This window comes from Lichenostomus cassidix, chromosome 1Aa, assembly GCF_008360975.1.
Source record: "Lichenostomus cassidix isolate B80296 chromosome 1Aa, HeHo_3.0, whole genome shotgun sequence".
Classification (NCBI taxonomy): domain Eukaryota; kingdom Metazoa; phylum Chordata; class Aves; order Passeriformes; family Meliphagidae; genus Lichenostomus; species Lichenostomus cassidix.
Window position 1 is genome coordinate 3,417,317 of NC_139480.1, and position 21,060 is coordinate 3,438,376.

A 21,060-nucleotide genomic window follows, 5' to 3' on the forward strand; every position below is an offset into this window, starting at 1 on the left:
GATTGCCATAAGCCAGCATTTGGAGTATTGCATAGAGTGGGTTGAGGAAAATTGTTTAAAACGGATAATGTATATCTGCTGTCCTTGGGGGAATTTGGTAACATAGTCAATCTTTTATATACTTACCTTTTCCTCGAACTTCTCTCCATAAAAGTGATACTTTTCACATGGCTCTGGGCAAAGGTTCTATTTTCCACACAGAAAATGGGCTGTGTTCCTTGAGGGAGAGCTGCATGGCAGAGGTGCTTTAGGATCACTTCTGGAAGGCGGGGGAAGGACAGAAGAAGCAGCTGTTACATCTTCTGAGAACCTCTAATCTTTGGTCTGATTGGGTCAGTGCTTTACCCATCACTTGAAGCTCACACTCATTTGAACACCTGGTAAAGGCAAACATGTGAATGCTTATTGCCTGGAAGTGTTCAAGGCCAGGCTGGATGGGACTTTGAGCAGCCTGGTCTAGTGGAAGTTGTCCTTGCTTGGTGTCATGGCAGGGGGGTTGGAACTGGATGATCTCTAAAGTCCCTTCCGATCCAAACCATCCCATGATTCTTTCTGTGATTCTATGAACATACTTGATATGAAAGGTGAGACATGCATCACCATCCTGGCTGATGGAAAGAGTGTGCTGGCCTTGAGGTGTCTACACTCCCTGTCTGTCCTCACTCACATCAGCAGAGCACCTCCCAAAACCAGAGGTGGCATGCAGGTCAATGAGAATGGAATGTCCAGCATCCAGATGCCTCCAGATCCTGCTTGTGGCTATGGGATCTTTGCTGTCCTTCAGTGAAAACAGTCCAGAAGAACACAAATCTCTTTGATCCAACTGTCCAAGCAATATTTCTTTCTTGCATTTTGTTTTATTGTGTGCATTTGGCTTCTGCTGCTGCAATTTACTTTGCCCTGAAGACTTGCAGCCTTCCATCACCTTAGCATCTTTTGGCTATTCACATCCTTTTTACTTAGGGACTGAAGACTCAGGAGAAGGTTGTGATGGCACCTCATTTTTCCTCAGTAGAATGACAGCATCATTTAGGTTGGAACAGATGTCCAAGATCATCTGTTCATACCTTTAATCAATCACCACCTTGTTAACGAGACCATGACACTGAGTGCCATGTCCAGCTATTAAAGTAGAAACAGTACTGCTCTCTGATCCAAAATCCCCTTTTTTACAGTACTGCAGTCATAAAAGCTGTTTCAATTTCCCTGCATTTGCTCAGCTACTTCACAGCTTGCCCTGCTTTGAGCACAAGATTGGACTGCTACCTTTAACATCTGATAGAAAATAACTTAGGGAGAGATCAGGAAAACATCCACAGGGAGAAGCCAGATCTGGACTTCAAAACAATTTCCCTAAAAAAGTGCTGCAAGTCCTGTTTCTTTTCTACCATACTATAGAAAACTTACCAAAAGTACTTCCTCTAGGAATCTCTGAGCTCCCAACTGGGAGAAAACTGGAGGATCCAATATTTTTTCCAAGTTGAAGAAATGGAGGTTTGTCTTATGGACCAGAGGGAGTTGGATCAATGGGCAGCAGAGCTCATTGAACATCTTTCACACCTTTCCATCCAGAAAGTGAACAGCTCAGGACAACACTTAGGCACTGCCACTACTGACATGAAAGGCAGAGAAGATCCAGCTATGAAGCATTAGAGCACAAATTTTTATAAAAAAGAAGGAAATGCAAAAACACGAGCTTGTAGACCTCAGGAGCTGGTTGAGACATTCATTACTTCTTATGCTTATATCTGGTGATAACGACCAACATGCTGTTTACAATATTCCTGGACTTTTGGAAGTGAAGGAAAATGAGTCCACTTTAGTTGTCAATGAATGAGCAGTGGGATTAGACTGCTCCTCTGCCAGCTGTGTTTCACCTGCACAGGCCATGATCACCTCTCTCCAAGCTGAGTGTCCCTCTGCATTTGCCTTCCAGGGTAAGAAGAGCCCTTCATCTGAAATCCTCCCACAATGCTGTGGCTGCTGCTGCTGCAGGTGTCGGCGAGCTGCCTCTGGCTGGGACACAGCGAGGTGGTGACATCCTTTGAAACTTCATGTCCTCAGTTTTTCTACAACAATACTACCCCAGCTAATCTGGATCCAAAGAAACTAGCCAGGATCTGCCAGCGCTACGACAACCAGTATTACTTTGCCACCCTGTATGACAAAGCCTTGCGCATTCCTGTGTACTCTGCTTACATCTACCAGCCTGGAACTGGCCCGAGACCTAATGTGTCGTCGTGGTTTGTTGAGCCCCAGGTGAGTGTTTCTCTTACAGCAATCCAGTCACTAATAGAGAAATTGCAGCATTTAACACAATACTTCTATTTTCTCCCACCTCTCTACACACATGCAAATGGACACACTCAATGAAATTCTTCTCATTTAGCTTCAAACACCTGCACCACATGGTTCCTCTGATGCATCTGAGATCTGTCATATGCCAAAGGTGCCCAGTTTTGCAGTTTGTTTTGACAGGAACAGCAAATCAAAATAAATTTCATTACATTATAAAGTAAAACAACACACCCTCCTTGTGCCCTGCTGTGGTAGGAGACCAAGTGATGGGGAAGAAGCATCCAAGAGAGGCTAAACTTAAGGGACCAATAGTCCTGCTGGGCTCTGATCCCCACTTTGCCCTGAGCTTTTTGGCATCTCTCACAGAGCTTATGTGCTCCCAGTCAAGAGTCAAATAGGCTTTGTGAGTGGTGTGAGAGCAGTCAGGAGAAACTCAGAATGAAATTGAGATGAGATGAGATGAGATGAGATGAGATGAGATGAGATGAGATGATGAGATGATGAGATGAGATAGCCCAGGGACAAAGCCTAGGCAGGCACAGGCACTGGAGATGAGAGGGTCAGGTTAACAGTGGGGGATTTCTGGAGTGATGTTTCAGGCAGTGCAAAGTGAGGAGCATCAGTGTCAGTCCAGTCAGAAGGCTGTGATCTCCATCCACAAGCAGATGCCCTTGGAGCACCTTTGGCTCAGGCTTGGCTCAGAAGGATTCAGCAGACACCCAGATCTCCACAGGCTACAGAGCCTTCACAAATGTCTCTCAGATCTTCATTAAAAAAGGCCGAGCCAATTAAGGAACAGAAGAACATGAAATTCAGGGCCTGTCTAAGGACACTTTAGCAGGAGAGTTTTGGGTGAAAATGCGCCAGAGCATAATGCCTAGTTCCAGATGAAGGCTAAATATGTTTCCCTAAAGATGAGAAGAAAGGTGTTGGACTTATGAAAAACGTAATCATTTGTACTTGTTACTCACATGAGCTTGAGCAAATAATCTGGTTTTGCACCACTGCAGCCTCCACTTTAGGGGAGGGATAAAAAATTCTGTCTTTTTGTAGAATCGTAGAATGGTTTGTGTTGGAAAGAAACCTTAAAGATCATCTCAATCCAACTCCCCTGCATGGGCCAGGCCACCTGCCACTAGACCAGGATGCTCCAAACCCTATCCAACCTGGCCTTTTTCTCCTGTATCATGGACCCAGGCCACCTGAAAAATCCTGATTTTGGTAACTTTCTTCAGAGGCCTTTTAGGAGTATTTAGTTTTCCCAGGACACTTTTGGGATTACAGGCTCCTTGAAGAAGCTGATAATTTCTAACTTCTTCTCAATGATGCAATGATCCTGAAGAAGATCATCCCAGGCCCAGATCAGCTCTGAGACCCATTCTTAGCACTGCAATAGCAGATTTCATTTACATTGACATGGATTTTTTCATTCATTACTGAGCAAAAATGTTCATCCTTGAACGAACTGTAGCTCTCCCAGGGAAACCTCAGCTCCAGGACTGCTTTCCCAGCACATCTCCCTGTGTATGGGCTTAGAGGAGGCAACCACTGGTGTTCCACGGTTGGGGTACCCCTGTAGCAAGCACACATAAAATCACAGAATGGCATGAGGGGATGCAGGGAGAGCCCTGGGCAGATTTGGGCTGTGGAGACAGGAGGAAAGGGAAGCAGATGTGGCAGGGATGGTGTCTCACCAAAGTCAGCTTTCAAACGCAGGAGTGCAAAATGCTTTTTGTCTCTTGCATCCCCCCACACTCCCAGCACAGGCTGCAGGCTGGATCACAAAGGTTACAAGCCAAACTGAGAGCAGTCAGATTCTGAGCTGCTTTCTCTTTAAAGCTCTTGTGTTCATCCAGGAGGGGCACATCTATGATTTCTCTCAGATTCATACATTTTCATACACTGACATCACAAAAAACGGGATCTTGACACTCAGAGACTTCTCCTTCAGGGTCATCTCTTTTCATTACATGCATCTTCTGACACCTTTTTCTCTTCTTTCCCTGCCAAGCTGATCGGCGAAACTTATCCAAATGATATGAAAACACAGCTTTTCCTCAGAGATCAAATTGGCCAGAACCAGGCTATCAACAGTGACTACCACAATCTGACTGGCTTGGACTGTGGCCATTTGAGCCCGGTTGTCCATCACGATAGCAACAACAGCAAGTGGGCTACCTTCACTCTCACCAATGCAGTGCCCCAGTACAGCAGTCTCAACCGAGGTGCCTGGAAAGTCTTTGAGACCCAAACGATGCGGCAGGAATCCCAGGGCTGTAACACCACCTATGTCATCGTGGGTGCTGTGCCTGGGAACAACTTCATCCCCAATGGAAGGGTTAACAAACCCAGCCACCTCTGGGCAGCTGCCTGCTGTGTGGTGGGCCAAAATCCCATGAAGACTTGGGCTGCCTTTGCCGAGAACGACAAGAACCAAGTCCAGAACATCACGCTGCAGGCTCTGGAGACCAGCTTGACCCAGTACTATAGGAGGGGACAGGTTTCTCTGTTCCACAGTAACTGTCCCCGCTAACAAACATCACACACTGTGTGGAAAGGGCTTGGTGTCTTTTTCAACATGTCATAGAATTAGAGAATCACAGAATGGGTTGCATTTGTTGGGACCTTAAAGATCATCTCATTCCATCCCCTGCCCTCTACAGTGACAGCTTCCACTAGACCAGGTTGTTCCAATCTCTGTCCAGCCTGGCCTTGACCACTTCCAGGGATGGGGCAGCCACAGCTTCTCTGGGCAACCTGTGCTAGGGCCTCACCACTCCCTCAGTATTGAATTTCTCCCTAACATCCCATCTAACCCTGCCCTTTGTCAGCATGAAACCATTCCCTCTTGTCCTGTCACTCCACACCCTTGCCAACAGTCCCTCTCCACATCTCTTGGTGAACTTCGAGGTAGTGGAAGGGGATTCAACTTCTCCCCAGAGCCTCTTCTTGTCAAGGCTGAGCACCCTCAACTATCTTAACCTGTCTCCATAGCAGAGGTGTTGCAGACCTTGGAACATCTTTGTGGCCTTCTCTGGATTCTACTCCAATAGGTTTGTGTCCTTCTCATGTTGTGGGTCCCAGAGCTGAACACAGCACTCCAGGTACAAGGACAAGATTCTGGAAAACCTGCTCTAGTTGATCCTGCTTGAGCAGGGGCCTGGACTAGAAGATCTTGAGAGGTCTCTCCAAAACCCAACAATTCAGTGATTTTGTGATCCTGGGATAAGGCTTTGTTTGCTTGCTTTTGAAACTGCGCCTTGAGAGCAGCAGCTGAGGTATCACACAGGCAGAATCAGGCATCAGATATACAAGAAGTTTGAGCAGCCAAAGCTAAATTTCTGTGATACACTGCTTGGATACCTTCATTCTCTGCTGTTCTTCTGACGCTTTTCTGCAAAATTAGAGGAAACTGGTTTGGGGAAATGATTTCATCATATTCACTGTATTCAATGTATTCAATATATTCAATGTCACAATCAAAAGATCAGTGTATGGGGGAGATAATTTAGTTCTTGAGTAGTTCACAATAAAAATTATTTGCAGCACTGCTGGTTTGCAAGGTCTCCTCATATATAAACCACAAGTTGCTTCATGCTGAAATTTCTGCTACCAGTAATGTCACAGTACCCAGAACATCAGTGCTATTTCAGGCTGAGGCACTTCTGCTGACACCTCTGCTGTACCTCAGGGTTTTCCCTCTGACTTGCTCACCCACCTCTTCACACCTTCTGGGATTGACACCACACTCATCCCATGCCCCACTGCACATCCCATGCCCCACTGCTCCTGCTTTCCAGGCTCTGGAGCCACAGGCTGCTTGACCACCCCCATGAATCTCAACCTCAGCTCCTGGGTTGTCCTAAGGACCTTCATCCCTGGCAGTACTCAGAAATGCCCTGCCCTCCACACCAAGCTTGTGAAATATTTGGGAAGCCAAAAAGAGAAAGGAATTAGTTTCATAGAATCACTGAATGATAGAATTTGAGAAGTTGGAATAGCCTCCAAGGTCATCCAGTCCCACCATCCTCCCAGCACTGTCACTGTAACCCTTAAACCACTAATCTATATCAGCCAGTGTCAGATCCAGATGCCTCTGAAGCACCTCCAGGGATGGTGATTCCAGCACCTCCCTGGGCAAACTATTCCATTGCTTGACTACATGACAGTTGAAAGCTTTTTTTTCTAATATCTAATCTGAATCTCACCTGTCTCATCCTAAGGCCTTTTCCTCTAGTCCTCTCACTACTGGCATGGTGGAAGAGACCAATCTCAACCTCATTACAACCTCCTTTCAGGTAGCTGTACAGTGCCCTGAACCTGCTCTTCTTGGGACTAAAATCGAATCCTAATGTCTAATCTAAGCCTGCCTTCTGTCAATTTGAAGCTGCTCCCTGTTGTCCTGTCACTCCAAGTGCTTGCCAAAAGGTCCTCTCCAGCTGAACCACTTTCAGGTTCTGGAATGGTCTTTCAGATGTCCCCAGAGCCTTCTCAGCACCAGGCTGGGAGTGAATAAGGGCTCTTACAAAGTCATGGCAGTCAGGCAAGGGAAAATATGCAGCCTGGCCATATTAATTGTATTCTGAGAGGCTGCAGAAGAGCAGGCTGTGAACATCTGGGTGTACTCAAAGACAGACCAGTCAGTCTAATGCCACTAGAGATGTTCTGCAAGGAGCAGAAACACATGTAGGTCCCCATTCATGGGGAATGAGGAAATAGACAGAGAGGTCACCAGACTCAGATATTTTCTCCTGACACGTGATGCTGCAAGAACCTTGGAGCAATCCTGAGGAAATTGCAAATAGCAACTGTCAACCCACTTCAGGGCAGGCATGAACAAATCTCCTTAAATAACTACAAAAAATTTCTCTTCTCAGTGAAATTCCCTGTTTATCGCAATGGGCAGATTTACGACCAGGTAGATATTGCACTGGGACTCCTGAGGGATCAGCCAAGTGTTTCTGCAGGGAGAAGAAGAAAGGAACTCTTCAGCTGCCTGTTCTGAGACTCTGCTTCAAGGTAAGCTCTCCCTCCTTTCTCAACATTGACACCAATATTTCATGTCTTTCCTGAGCCTTGGAATAAATATATATAGAGAAAGCCCAGGCTGGAGTTGCTGAGCTCCAACATCTGCCCTCCAAGGAGCAATCAGAGTTTATGTATTTTTAATGCACTGAATTTTGCAGCTCTTTAGCATTTTCTGTAAAGGAGGGCAAGGACACAAGGAATGATTTGGGAAAGAATTTCAAGCCAAGTCACCTGGAAAATTAAGATCAAACTGTTGAATAAGAAGGAGGGGTGAGTTTATTGAGTAACAAAACTCTACCCATGGCCTTGCTAAAGGCCTTTGGACAAACACAGGTGGCTGAAATCCTGGACAAATTCTCTCTAAACCCTATCTGGGAAATCTAACTACTCTGCCTTCCTGGAGCTCCTATAAAACCTGCCAGTGTCAGACTGCAGCTAAGGCATTTGAGAGTCCTCTGCCACTTTGGGGCTGCGAGCAGAGTCCTCTGCTGCTCTTTTCAATGGTAGGTTAGTTTCTATATAACTGATTTTAAGTTAGATATTAAGTTAATTAGATCTTTTTTAATGTTGTGGAGGGGGCATGCAAAAGGACTTTTCAGGAACTTCTCTGCTTGATTTGGGGCAGCTATGGGCATGCTCTGGAAAGCACTGTAGACAGTCACCACTTGTGGTTCCTGTTCTCAGTTTCCAGCTTACTGGTCACCTCGTTCCTGATCCGAGGTTGGTAAAGGGAAAAAGGACCAGATGTCTTGGGTCAGAGCCAAGGGTTTATGTAGCTCAGTATCCAATGTCAGCTGAGAGCCAGGCCCCCAGGCTGGACTACTTTGGATTCAATATTAGACATGGCTGAAGTCTGCTGCATGTCTGTGTGAACCTGGATGGGGCCAGAGACATATGGGAAGTACAGCATTGATGTTCTTTCCCTGCGAAATGCCTCATGAGACTAAAGCCCAGGTCAGCATTGCAGGGGGCTGAGCAGAATCCCTGTCCAGTTGCAGGTGTCTGCTGTGGGAAGGTGCTCAGAGCAGAAGGAAATGAGAATGGCATGAAGCTGAGTCAGGAGTTTTAGCTGGGTATCAGGAAGAGGTTTTTCATTCAGATGGTGGTTGAGGCCTGGAACAGTCTCCCCAGGGAAGTGTTCACAGCATCATGCCTGCCTGAGTTCAAGAACTGTTTGTACAATACTCTCAGACACATGGTGGGATTTCTGGGGCTGTCCTGGGTGGCAAGGACTGATGATCCTATTGAGTGCCTTCCAACTCTGCATATTCTATGATTCTATCATATTGGGAAATGGGGGTTTCAGGCCCTGGGTGTTTGCAGGACTTTCTGACACTGCAGCAGTGCCAGTGATAATCTGAGGTCCTCACCAATTGAAGAAGGTTGGAAAAGGTGAACTTGTCCCAATGCCACACTTCAGTTCTACAATAACTTTGCTGTAAGAGCTATTTAGGCATGGGGAGGGTTTGGAACACCCCTCAGACAGACTGAATGCACCCACTGATGCCTCTTCTAGGCACCTAAAACCCATTTTAGATTTCAACCTGTTGTGTGGAAAAGAGAGATTTGCTCAAACCCTTTGTGTTTAGTCTGTCAGCACCCCATGAAAGCCAAAACCCTTCTGCCTGACCAGTCTGTCAGTGTCCTGTTGTGGGGACTCTTTACTGAGCAGTTCTTTGGGTTTGACCTGACTTGTTCAGGGTCATACAGCAACCAGAGAAACCCCTCCTGGGTCTCCACACTTTTACCCACTGCCAGCAACTCCCAATGCCCTTGGAGGTCTTACTTTAACTGTTTACACAATTACACTTTTTATTAATAAAATGGTGACAGGTTAAGGGTTGAGGCTTGCCAGTGGAAGTATCTGAGGGCAAAAAGATATTCAAAGCAATATACTAACTCAGAGCAACATACTAATGAGCTTTAATCCCCAACAAAAGCTGGCTTGAGGTAATCATTCAGCATGCATAGAGTAGGATTCTTACCCAATAGGCATCCTTAAGGGGAAAAGATAGATTCAGCCCATTGACTGATCCCAGAAGTTACAATGGAGTCTTCCATCACTTCTCCCCCTTTTTAACTCACTTTTATACTGTTTCTTTACATTTAGGTGGAGATCAAGTGTAGTCATACCATTTAATAAGTAAAGGGTGACCATACATTGGGGGTGGATATCTCAGTAAAGTACATGCAATAACCTTGGGATGGGGGTGTGTGCCAGTGCAAGGAGAGTGATTTCACCATGATTCCTGATTCAACAGCAGGACATCTTCATTTATCTCTCATGGTTTTCAGCTGCCATGCAGTTTATGAGCTAGGAAGTACCATCAAGGTGCCTCCTCTTCAAGGGTTTTGACAGAGCCTGGCCATGGTGTCTCCACTCCAACCTTTGTTTAGGTCCCCTTAGATTGTACTGTGTGTGGGAGGCCAGGTATGCTGAACATGTTTCATCCAGGGAAAAGCAACCATATTTTCCCTTCTAACTTCTGTACCATTATCCTTTTATCCCCACTCATCTCCCTACACAATCCTATAGTGCTGCTGATTTTTCCATACCCAGGAGGACAGAAGTTACCCCTTCCTTGGTCTCTCACAGTTCCCTCCTGTGCATTTGCCTTCCAGGGAACAAGAGCCCTTCACCTGAAATCCTCCCACAATGCTGTGGCTGCTGGTGCTGCAGGTGTCAGTGAGCTGCCTCTGGCTGGGACACAGTGAGGTGGTGACATCCTTTGAAACTTCATGTCCTCAGTTTTTTTTCCGGGAGACTCCCCCAAATGAAGCCCTGGAGCCGCAGAACCCAGCCTGGATCTGCCAGCGCTACAAGAACCAGTATTACTTTGCCACCTTGTATGACAGAAAGATGCGTATTCCTGTGTACTCTGCTTACATCTACCAGCCCGGACCTGGCAAGAGACCTAAAACGTGGCTGGTTGAGCCCCAGGTGAGTGTCTCTCTTACAGCACATCACCCTCCAATCATTAAAAGCAGTATTTAAATAACCATTTCTATTTTCCCCCACCCCTCTACACACATGCAAATGGACACACTGCATGAGATTCTTTTCATTTAGCTTCAAACACCTGTACCACATGGTTCCTCTGATGCGTCTGAGACAACAGCAGGAGGATGAGATCAGTCATATGCCAAAGGTGCCCAAATGAACAAGAGAAGAAACCCATATCAACTGTTTCAAAGGAAGGCTAAATATAATGCACTAAATGTGAAATGAATTTCCGAAATAAAAAAATATTTGCACTTGTTCCTCATAGGAACTTAAGCAAATAATCGGGTATTGTACCACATTAGGACCAGACAAAATCCAAGATCTTGACACTCAGAAATATCTGCTCCAGGGAAATCTGTTCCATTATTCCTATACCCAATACTAACACCTTTTTCTCTTCTTTCTCTGTCAAGCTGATGGGCCCAACTTATCCCAAGACTATGGAAAAAGAGTGGACACTCTTAAATCGATACAATGTCAGCTTAGAGAAACTCAGCCAGAGCCAAGCTATCCTTCATGACTACAAGAACCTGACAGGTTTGAATAGGGGCCATTTGAACCCCAATGGCCACCATGATGACTACAGCAGCAGGATGGCTACCTTCACCCTCACCAACATAGTGCCCCAGGATGAGAAACTCAACGGCGGTGCCTGGAACAACTACGAGCAGCAAACAATGATCAGGAGGACCCAGGGCTGTACAATCACTTATGCCATTGTGGGTGCTGTGCCTGGGAACAACTACATTGCCAAGGGCAGGGTTAACAAACCCAGCCACCTCTGGTCAGCTGCCTGCTGCGTGGTGGACAACTACATAAAGGCTTGGGCAGTCATTGCCGAGAACGACAAGAACCAGGTTCAGCTCCTCACGCTAGGGGAGCTGGAGGACACATTGACCCAGCTCTATGGGAGGGGACAGGTTTCCCTGTTTGACAGTGACTGTCCCCGGGACTAAGCCTCACATCCTGGGTGAAAAAGCCTCAAGAGCTTTTGCCACATGTCATAAAATCACATAATGGTTTGGGTTGGAAGGAACTTCAAAGACGATCCATGTAGTTTCAGCTCCCGTGCCATGGGCAGGGACACCTTCCCCGAGATCAAGTTGCTCCAAGCCCTATCAAACCTGGCCCTGAACACTTCCAGGGATGGGGCAGCCAAAACTTCTCTGACCAAGTTCTCTACCAGTGGCTCATAACCCTCACAGTCAAGAATTTCTTCCTAACATCTAACCTCACTCTCTTTCAGTTTAAAGCCATTCCCTCTTGTCCTGTTACTCCATGTCCTTGTCCAAAATCCCTTTTCATATCTCTTTAAAACCCTTTAGACACTGGAAGGGGATCCAAGTTCTCCCAAGAGCCTTCTTTTCTCCAGGCTGAACATCCCCTGCTCTCTCACCCTCTCTCCAGTGCAGATTTATGGAAAACTGATTTGGGGAAATGTAGTCAATGTATTCAATGTCAGAATTAAAAAATAAATGTCAGAGAAATCATTTAATTCCTGAGTGGTTCACAATAAAAATTACTTGTGCGGTGCTGAATGGCAGGGTCACCTCATATGTAAATCACAAGCTGCTTCCCATCTAAATTTCCACCAGTGGTAAAGTCACAGTGCACAGACAATCCTTGTGGGAGGTTGGGTGTCCAAATGCAATCAGAGGATGCAATTAACATCCACACAAGTGTCAGCAGCAGACTCCAGTGACATCTCCTCTGATTGTGCATGGACAAAGTGGAGCAGGGTGCCAACAGCTCATACACGATATCTCCATGGCTCTAGCAACAAGACTTGCAATTTTGATGTCCTCTATCTTGATCTTTTAGGGTTTGGGGTCCTGTGCAACAAGGAGTTCAACGGGTTCTGTGGGTTCAGGGTTACCCCATACCCAGATTGCCCCACTTCCCCTGGGGAGGGGTTCTACATTGTGTAATGCAGCACTGTGGAGTTGGGGAACACTTCAGGGGTCTTTGATGGTTTTATGGCCCCTTCTAATGATACAACTACTGTTGGGCCCTGCTTTGTTATGCCCCTTGGGACTCATAAGAAAAGAGTGAAATTGCCAAGATAAAAAGCACTCCCACACCACCATCAAATCTGCTTCTAATTTGTCTTCTCCCTTATCTGGCTAACCACACTTTGTTTAAGACATCAGTCCCAGGTCAACTAGGACAAAATAAACCATAGGACTCAACGAGTTTGTTTAAGCCACCTTCAAGTCTATGACACCTCTGTTGGATATTTATGGTTGTAACAACCACTTTGTCATTACATTATTTCCAGACTTCTGGATGTGGAAGAAATTGAGTCCAATTTAGATTTGAATGAATGATCATAGCATCAAAGAACATTTTGGGTTGGAAAGGACCTTAATGACCATCCAGTTCCACCCCTCTGCCATGGACAGGGTCACCATGCACTATCCCAGGTTGCCCCAAGTCCCATCCAACTGGGTCTTGGACACTTCCAGGGATCCAGGGGCAGTCACAGCTCCTCTAGGCAACCTGTCCCCGGGTGTCACCACCAAGACAGTAAAAAATATCTTCCTAATATCCAATCTAAACCTACATGCCTTTCATTTAAAGCCATTTCACTTTGTCTTAACGCTGTGGTTTAATTCCAGCCAGCAGCCATGCCCCACACAACTGCTCGCTCCATGACTACTGGAAACAGGGAGAGAATTGGAAGGGTAAAAGCTGGGAAACTCGTGGGTGGAGATAAAGACAGTTGAAAAGGGAAATCCAAAGCCATGCACACAAGCAAAGCACAACGAGGAATCCTTTCTCTGCTTCCCATAGGCAGAAAGCTGTTCAGCCACCTCCAGGAGGGCAGGGCCCCATCCCACCTAACTGTTACCTGGGAAGAAAGAACCCATCACTCCAAATCTCCCCTCCTTCCTCCTTCTTCCCCTCTCTTTGCACAGTCAGCACGATGTCACATGCTCTGGACTATTCCTTTGGTCAGGTGGGGTCACCTGTCCTGGCTGTGTCTCCTCCAAACCTCCCAGGCACCTCCAGCCTCCTCGCCAGCTGGGCACTACAAAAAGCAGAAAAGGCCTTGGCTCTGTGTAAGTACTGCTCAGCAATAGCAAAAACATCTCTGTGTTATCAATTCTGTGCTCAGCACAAATTCAAACCACAGCCCTATACCTGCCACTGTTGAGAAAATTAAGTCTACCCCAGCTGAAACCAGCACACCCGTCAACTCCATGCCCTTGTCCAAAGTCTGTCTGCAGCTCTCTTGGAGACCCTTAAAGTACTGGAAGGGACTCAGAGGTATCCCCAGGGCCTTCTCAGCCTCAGGCTGGTAGCATGAATAAGAGGTGTTAAAAAGCCATGGCAGTCAGGCAAGAGAATAGATGTAGCCTGGCCATATTAATGCTATTATGAGAGGCTGCAGAAGAGCAGACTGTGAATACTTGAGTGTAGTCAGAGAAAGGCCAGAGATGTTCTGCTGGGAGCAGAAACACATGTAGGTGCTGCAGCAGCAGCAGCAGCAGCTGGACCTGGTGAGAATGAGGAAATGAACAATGAAATCAACGGACCCTGTTAACAGATAATGACTGATAATAATATCATGCTGCAACTCAGCAAATTTGGGAGAAATTCTGAGAAAAGTGTCACAAACAACTGTCAACCCATTTCATGGTGGGCATGAACAAACACCCATGAACAAAAATGGAAAACTTCTCTTTTCTGTGAAATTCCCTGTTAATGAGTAGGGGCAGGTTTATGACTGGGTATATATTGCAGAGGCACTCCTGAGGATTCAAGCAATTCTTTCTCCAGGGAGAAGAGGGAAGGAACAGTTCAGCTGCCTGTTCTGAGACTCTGCTTCAAGGTAAGCTCTTCCTCCTTTCTCCACTTTGACTCCAATATTGAAAGTCTTTCCTGAGCCTTGGAATAAATATATATAGATAAAGCCCAGGCTGGAGTTGATGATCTTCAGGGAGTAATCAGAGTTCATGCATGCACTGAATTTTGCAGCACTTTAGCATTTTCTGTCAGTTAGGAGGGCAAGGACACAAGGAATGCTTTGGGAAAAAAACTCAAGCCATCTCACTTGAAAATTAACATCAAACTGTTGAATAAGGAGCCAGGGGGAGATTATTGAGCACCATAAACCCACCCATGACCTTGCAAAAAGCCTCTGGACAAACAGATGCTGCCTGAACTCCTGGAAAAATTCACTCTAAACCCTATTTGGGAAATCTAGCAACTCTCACTTCACAGAGATCCTATAAACACAGACAGTCTCAGAGTGCAGCAGAGGCCTCTGAGACGTCCTCTGTCACTTTGGGGCTGTGGGCAGAGTCCTGTGCTGCTCTTTCTCATGGTAGATTGGTTTCTTGATATCTGACATTAAGTTAGATATAAAGTTATTTAGATATATTTTAATTTTGCAGAGTGGGTCACAGAACAGGTCTTTTCAGGAACTTCTCTGCTTGATTTGGGGCAGATATGGCTGTGCTCTGCAGAGTACTGTAAAAAGTCACCACTTGTGGTTCCAGTTCTCACTTTCCAGCTTCTTGGTCAGCACATTGCTGATCTAAGGCTGGTAAAGGGAAAAAGAACCAGGTGTCTAAGGTCAGAGCAGGGCTGTGTGTAGCTCAACATCCTGAATCCAGAAGACATGTAGACATGAGGGTGAGGGAGAAGAATAAGAAAAGAGCAAATGTGCCAGGTGATTTGTCAAGCCTTCAGCAGTCCTCAGCTCAGACCCTTCCCAGACAAAGGTGGGCTTTGTGCTTTAGTGGCTGTGGCAGCTTCTCTCTCAGGAATCCTTTTAGCTTCCTGTCCTGCCTGCCTTATTCCAAATACTAATGATATGAAATCACTCCATCGAGTGTCTGGCAATGCAAATGGAAACATCACTGCTCTCCCAAAGCCTGTGCTGCCTCTGAAAGGACACAAAGCCCCTTGCTGGGCTGCCAGCATCACAGGGAGCTTTCCAGCTGTTTTCTCCTAAAGAAATGATCTTGCTGACTGCTGAAAATCATGTCAGCATTGAGAAAGACAAGATAGGACAGGTTGTTGTCCAGGAAATAGAAATTCCTGCAACAGTGCCTTTGACTGTACAGGAAAATCAATCAGCAAAGCTGAAGATGGGGATCAGCAGGAATCCCATGCAAGCATGGCAAGAGCTGCCCCTCAGTGCTTGCATTGCAGCAGCCATTGTGCTGATAAGATAGAGGTGTTGTCCTCCATCCTGCTTGCTGCTACCATCTGCTTGGCCCCTTCATTTTCTGTCTCCATGTGTCTGCAAGTTCAGAGTGTGGGGTGGATAATGTGGAAATGCAAGCTGAGCAGCAGGACACTCATTGCCCAATGTCAGCTGAGAGGCAGCACCCCAGGTGGAGCATTTGGGGTTCAGTGTTGGGTCTGACTGGAAGAGCTGCATGTCTGTGTGAACCTGGATGGGGCCAGAGACATATGGGAAGTGCAGCATCGATGTTCTTTCCCTGCCAAATGCCCCATGAGACTAAAGCCCAGGTCAGCATTGCAGGGGGCTGAGCAGAATCCCTGTCCAGTTGCAGGTGTCTGCTGTGGGAAGGTGCTCAGAGCAGGAGGGAGATGGGAAAAAGTGACCTTGTTCCAAGGCTGTTCCTCAGTTCCAAGATAACTTTTCTGTGACAATTGATTAGGAATGGAGTAGATGTGGATTGTTCCTCATGCAGGCTGAATTCTTCCAATGCTGCCTCCTCTAGACACCGTAACCCTGTGTTATCTTTCCCCTTTAGTGTCCTCATGATATTCCCCCCATCCAGGAGGACAGAAGTTACCTCTTTCCTGGTCTCTCATAGTCCCCTCCTCTGCCAGCTGTGCTCCCCTGCCACAAAAAAAGGTTCCAGGCCATGACTAGCTCTCTCCAAGCTGAGTGTCCCTCTGCATTTGCCTTCCAGGGTAAGAAGAGCCCTTCATCTGAAATCCTCCCACAATGCTGTGGCTGCTGCTGCTGCAGGTGTTGGCAAGCTGCCTCTGGCTGGGACACAGCGAGGTGGTGACATCCTTTGAAACTTCATGTCCTACGTTTTTCTACAGTAATACTACCCCAACTAATCTGGGTCCACAGAACCCAGCCAAGATCTGCCAGCGCTACAACAACCAGTATTACTTTGCCACCCTGTATGACAAAGCCTTGCGCATTCCTGTGTACTCTGCTTACATCTACCAGCCTGGAACTGGCCAGAGACCTAATGTGTCGTCGTGGTTTGTTGAGCCCCAGGTGAGTGTTTCTCTTACAGCAATCCAGTCACTAATAGAGAAATTGCAGCATTTAACACAATATTTCTATTTTCCCCCACCCCTCTACACATATGCAAATGGACACACTCAATGAAATTCTTCTCATTTAGCTTCAAACACCTGCACCACATGGTTCCTCTGATGCATCTGAGATCTGTCATATGCCAAAGGTGCCCAGTTTTGCAGTTTGTTTTGACAGGAACAGCAAATTAAAATAAATTTCATTTCATTACAAAGTAAAATAACACACCCTCCTTGTGCCCTGCTGTGCTAGGAGACCAAGTGATGGGGAAAAGGCATCCAAGAGAGGCTAAATTTGAAGGGGCAGCAGTCCTGGGTGCTGATCTCCACTTTGCCCTGAGCTGTTTGGCATCTCTCAGAGCTTATGTGCTCCCAGTCAAGAGTCAAATAGGCTTTGTGAGTGGTGTGAGAGAAGTGAGGAGAAACTCAGAATATGATGAGATTGAGATGAGATGAGATGAGATGAGATGAGATGAGATGAGATGAGATGGTCCAGGGACAAAGCCTAGGCAGGCACAGGCACTGGAGATGAGAAGGTCAGGTTAATAGTGGGGGGATATCTGGAGTGATGTTTCAGGCAGTGCAAAGTGAGGAGCATCAGTGTCAGTCCAGTCAGAAGGCTGTGATCTCCATCCACAAGCACTTGCCCTTGGAGCACCTTTGGCTCAGGCTTGGCTCAGAAGGATTCAGCAGACACCCAGATCTCCACAGGCTACAGAGCCTTCACAAATGTCTCTCAGATCTTCATTAAAAAAGGCCGAGCCAATTAAGGAACAGAAGAACATGAAATTAAGAGCCTGTCTACGGACACTAGCAGGAGAGTTTTGGGTAAAAATGTTCCAAAACATAATGCCTAGTTCCAGATGAACGCTAAATATGTTTCCCTAGAGATGAGAAGAAAGGGGTTGAAGTTATGAAAAACATAATAATTTGTACTTGTTACTCACATGAACTTGAGCAAATAATCTGGTCTGGCACCACTGCAGCCTCCACTTTAGGGAGGGATAAAAAATTCTGTCTTTTTGTAGAATCATAGAATGGTTTTTGTGGGAAGAAACCTTAAAGATCATCTCAATCCAACTCCCCTGCATGGGCCAGGCCACCTGCCACTAGACCAGGATGCTCCAAACCCTATCCAACCTGGCCTTTTTCTCCTGTATCATGGACCCAGGCCACCTGAAAAAACTTTGATTTTGGTAAATTTCTTCAGAGGCCTTTTTGGAGTATTTTAGTTCTCCCAGAACACTTTTGGGATTACAGGCTCCTTGAAGAAGCTGATAATTTCTAACTTCTTCTCAATGATGCAATGATCCTGAAGAAGATCATCCCAGGCCCAGATCAGCTCTAAGACCCATTCTTAGCACTGCAGTAGCAGATTTCGTTTACATTGACATGGATTTTTTCATTCATTACTGAGCAAAAATGTTCATCCTAGAACGAACTGTAGCTCTCCCAGGGAAACCTCAGCTCCAGGACTGCTTTCCCAGCACATCTCCCTGTGTATGGGGTTAGAGGAGGCAACCTCTGGTGTTCCACGGTTGGGTTACCCCTGTAGCAAGCACACATAAAATCACAGAATGGCATGAGGGGATGCAGGGAGAGCCCTGGGCAGATTTGGGCTGTGGAGACAGGAGGAAAGGGAAGCAGATGTGGCAGGGATGGTGTCTCACCAAAGTCACCTTTCAAACCCAGGAGTGCAAAATGCTTTTTGTCTCTTGCATCCCGCCACACTCCCAGCACAGGCTGCAGGCTGGATCACAAAGGTTACAAGCCAAACTGAGAGCAGTCAGATTCTGAGCTGCTTTCTCTTTAAAGCTCTTGTGTTCATCCAGGAGGGGCACATCTATGATTTCTCTCAGATTCATACATTTTCATACACTGACATCACAAAATACGGGATCTTGACACTCAGAGACTTCTCCTTCAGGGTCATCTCTTTTCATTACATGCATCTTCTGACACCTTTTTCTCTTCTTTCCCTGTGAAGCTGATCGGCGAAACTTATCCAAATGATATGGAAACACAGCGTTTCCTCAGAGATCAAATTGGCCAGAACCAGGCTATCAACAGTGACTACCAAAATCTGACTGGCTTGGACTGTGGCCATTTGAGCCCGGTTGTCCACCACGATAGCAACAACAGCAAGTGGGCTACCTTCACTCTCACCAATGCAGTGCCCCAGAACAGCAGTCTCAACCGAGGTGCCTGGAGAGTCTTTGAGACCCAAACGATGCAGCAGGAATCCCAGGGCTGTCACATCACCTATGTCATCGTGGGTGCTGTGCCTGGGAACAACTTCATCCCCAATGGAAGGGTTAACAAACCCAGCCACCTCTGGGCAGCTGCCTGCTGTGTGGTGAGCCAAAATGCCACCAAGACTTGGGCTGTCTTTGCCGAGAACGACAAGAACCAAGTCCAGAACATCACGCTGCAGGCTCTGGAGACCAGCTTGACCCAGTACTATAGGAGGGGACAGGTTTCTCTGTTCCGCGGTAACTGCCGCTAACAAACATCACATGCTCTGCGGAAAAGGCTCAGTGTTTTTTTGACATGTAATAGAATTAGAGAATCACAGAATGGGTTGCATTTGTTGGGACCTTAAAGATCATCTCATTCCATCCCCTGCCCTCTACAGTGACAGCTTCCACTAGACCAGGTTGTTCCAATCTCTGTCCAGCCTGGCCTTGACCACTTCCAGGGATGGGGCAGCCACAGCTTCTCTGGGCAACCTGTGCTAGGGCCTCACCACTCCCTCAGTATTGAATTTCTCCCTATCATCTCATCTAATGCTGCGCACTGTCAGTGTGAAACCATTCCCTCTTGTCCTGTCACTCCACACCCTTGTCCACAGTCCCTCTCCTGACCTCTCGGTAAACTTTGAGGTAGTGGAAGGGGATTCAACTTCTCCCCAGAGCCTCTTCCTGTTAAGGCTGAACACCCTCAACTATCTTAACCTGTCTCCATAGCAGAGGTGTTGCAGACGTTGGAACATCTTTGTGGCCTCCTCTGGATTCTACTCCAATAGGTTTGTGTCCTTCTCATGTTGTTGGTCCCAGAGCTGAACACAGCACTCCAGGTACAAGGACAAGATTCTGGACAGCCTGCTCTAGTTGATCTTGCTTGAGCAGGGGCCTGGACTAGAAGATCTTGAGAGGTCTCTCCAAAACCCAACAATTCAGTGATTTTGTGATCCTGGGATAAGGCTTTGTTTGCTTGCTTTTGAAACTGCGCCTTGACAGCAGCAGCTGAGCTATCACACAGGCAGAATCAGGCATCAGATATACAAGAAATTTGAGCAGCCAAAGCTAAATTTCTGTGATACACTGCTTGGATACCTTCATTCTCTGCTGTTCTTCTGAAGCTTTTCTGCAAAATTAGAGGAAACTGGTTTGGGGAAATTATTTCATTATATTCACTGTATTCAATGTATTCAATATATTCAATGTCACAATCAAAAGATCAGTGTATGGGGGAGATAATTTAGTTCTTGAGTAGTTCACAATAAAAATTATTTGCAGCACTGCTGGTTTGCAAGGTCTCCTCATATATAAACCACAAGTTGCTTCATGCTGAAATTTCTACTACCAGTAATGTCACAGTACCCAGAACATCAGTGCTATTTCAGGCTGAGGCACTTCTGCTGACACCTCTACTGTACCTCAGGGTTTTCCCTCTGACTTGCTCACCCACCTCTTCACACCTGCTGGGATTGACACCACACTCATCCCATGCCCCACTGCTCATCCCATGCCCCACTGCTCCTGCTTTCCAGGCTCTGGAGCCACAGGCTGCTTGACCACCCCCATGAATCTCAACCTCAGCTCCTGGGTTGTCCTAAGGACCTTCATCCCTGGCAGTACTCAGAAATGCCCTGCCCTCCACAGCAAGCTTGTGAAATATTTGGGAAGCCAAAAAGAGAAAGGAATTAGTTTCATAGAATCACTGAATGATAGAATTTGAGAAGTTGGAATAGCCTCCAAGGTCATCCAGTCCCACCATCCTCCCAGCACTGTCACTGTAACCCTTAAACCACTAATCTATATCAGCCAGTGTCAGATCCAGATGCCTCTGAAGCACCTCCAGGGATGGTGATTCCAGCACCTCCCTGGGCAAACTATTCCATTGCTTGACTACATGACAGTTGAAAGCTTTTTTTTCTAATATCTAATCTGAATCTCACCTGTCTCATCCTAAGGCCTTTTCCTCTAGTCCTCTCACTACTGGCATGGTGGAAGAGACCAATCTCAACCTCATTACAACCTCCTTTCAGGTAGCTGTACAGTGCCCTGAACCTGCTCTTCTTGGGACTAAAATCGAATCCTAATGTCTAATCTAAGCCTGCCTTCTGTCAATTTGAAGCTGCTCCCTGTTGTCCTGTCACTCCAAGCCCTTGCCAAAAGGTCCTCTCCAGCTGAACCACTTTCAGGTTCTGGAAGGGTCTTTCAGATGTCCCCAGAGCCTTCTCAGCA

The 21,060-nt window shown here is 46.5% G+C and overlaps 3 protein-coding genes across 3 annotated transcripts; all 3 read left to right on the top strand.

Moving 5' to 3' along the window:
• Positions 1-1,947: 1,947 nt before the first annotated feature.
• LOC146443070 (endonuclease domain-containing 1 protein-like) lies at positions 1,948-5,092 on the top strand. The gene is made up of 2 exons (XM_085079025.1): positions 1,948-2,259; positions 4,310-5,092. The coding sequence occupies exons 1-2, from the start codon at positions 1,972-1,974 to the stop codon at positions 4,829-4,831; spliced, it is 810 nt and encodes a 269-aa protein (XP_084935151.1). The 5' UTR covers positions 1,948-1,971; the 3' UTR covers positions 4,832-5,092.
• Positions 5,093-7,090: 1,998 nt separating this feature from the next.
• LOC146443071 (endonuclease domain-containing 1 protein-like) lies at positions 7,091-11,822 on the top strand. The gene is made up of 3 exons (XM_085082165.1): positions 7,091-7,317; positions 9,949-10,267; positions 10,744-11,822. Exons 2-3 carry the CDS (start codon positions 9,983-9,985, stop codon positions 11,284-11,286), a joined length of 828 nt encoding a protein of 275 aa, XP_084938291.1. The 5' UTR covers positions 7,091-7,317; positions 9,949-9,982; the 3' UTR covers positions 11,287-11,822.
• A 4,431-nt stretch (positions 11,823-16,253) lies between these two features.
• On the top strand, positions 16,254-20,071 carry LOC146443072 (endonuclease domain-containing 1 protein-like). Its single transcript, XM_085082206.1, has 2 exons — positions 16,254-16,550; positions 18,579-20,071. Exons 1-2 carry the CDS (start codon positions 16,263-16,265, stop codon positions 19,095-19,097), a joined length of 807 nt encoding a protein of 268 aa, XP_084938332.1. The 5' UTR covers positions 16,254-16,262; the 3' UTR covers positions 19,098-20,071.
• Positions 20,072-21,060: the final 989 nt, after the last annotated feature.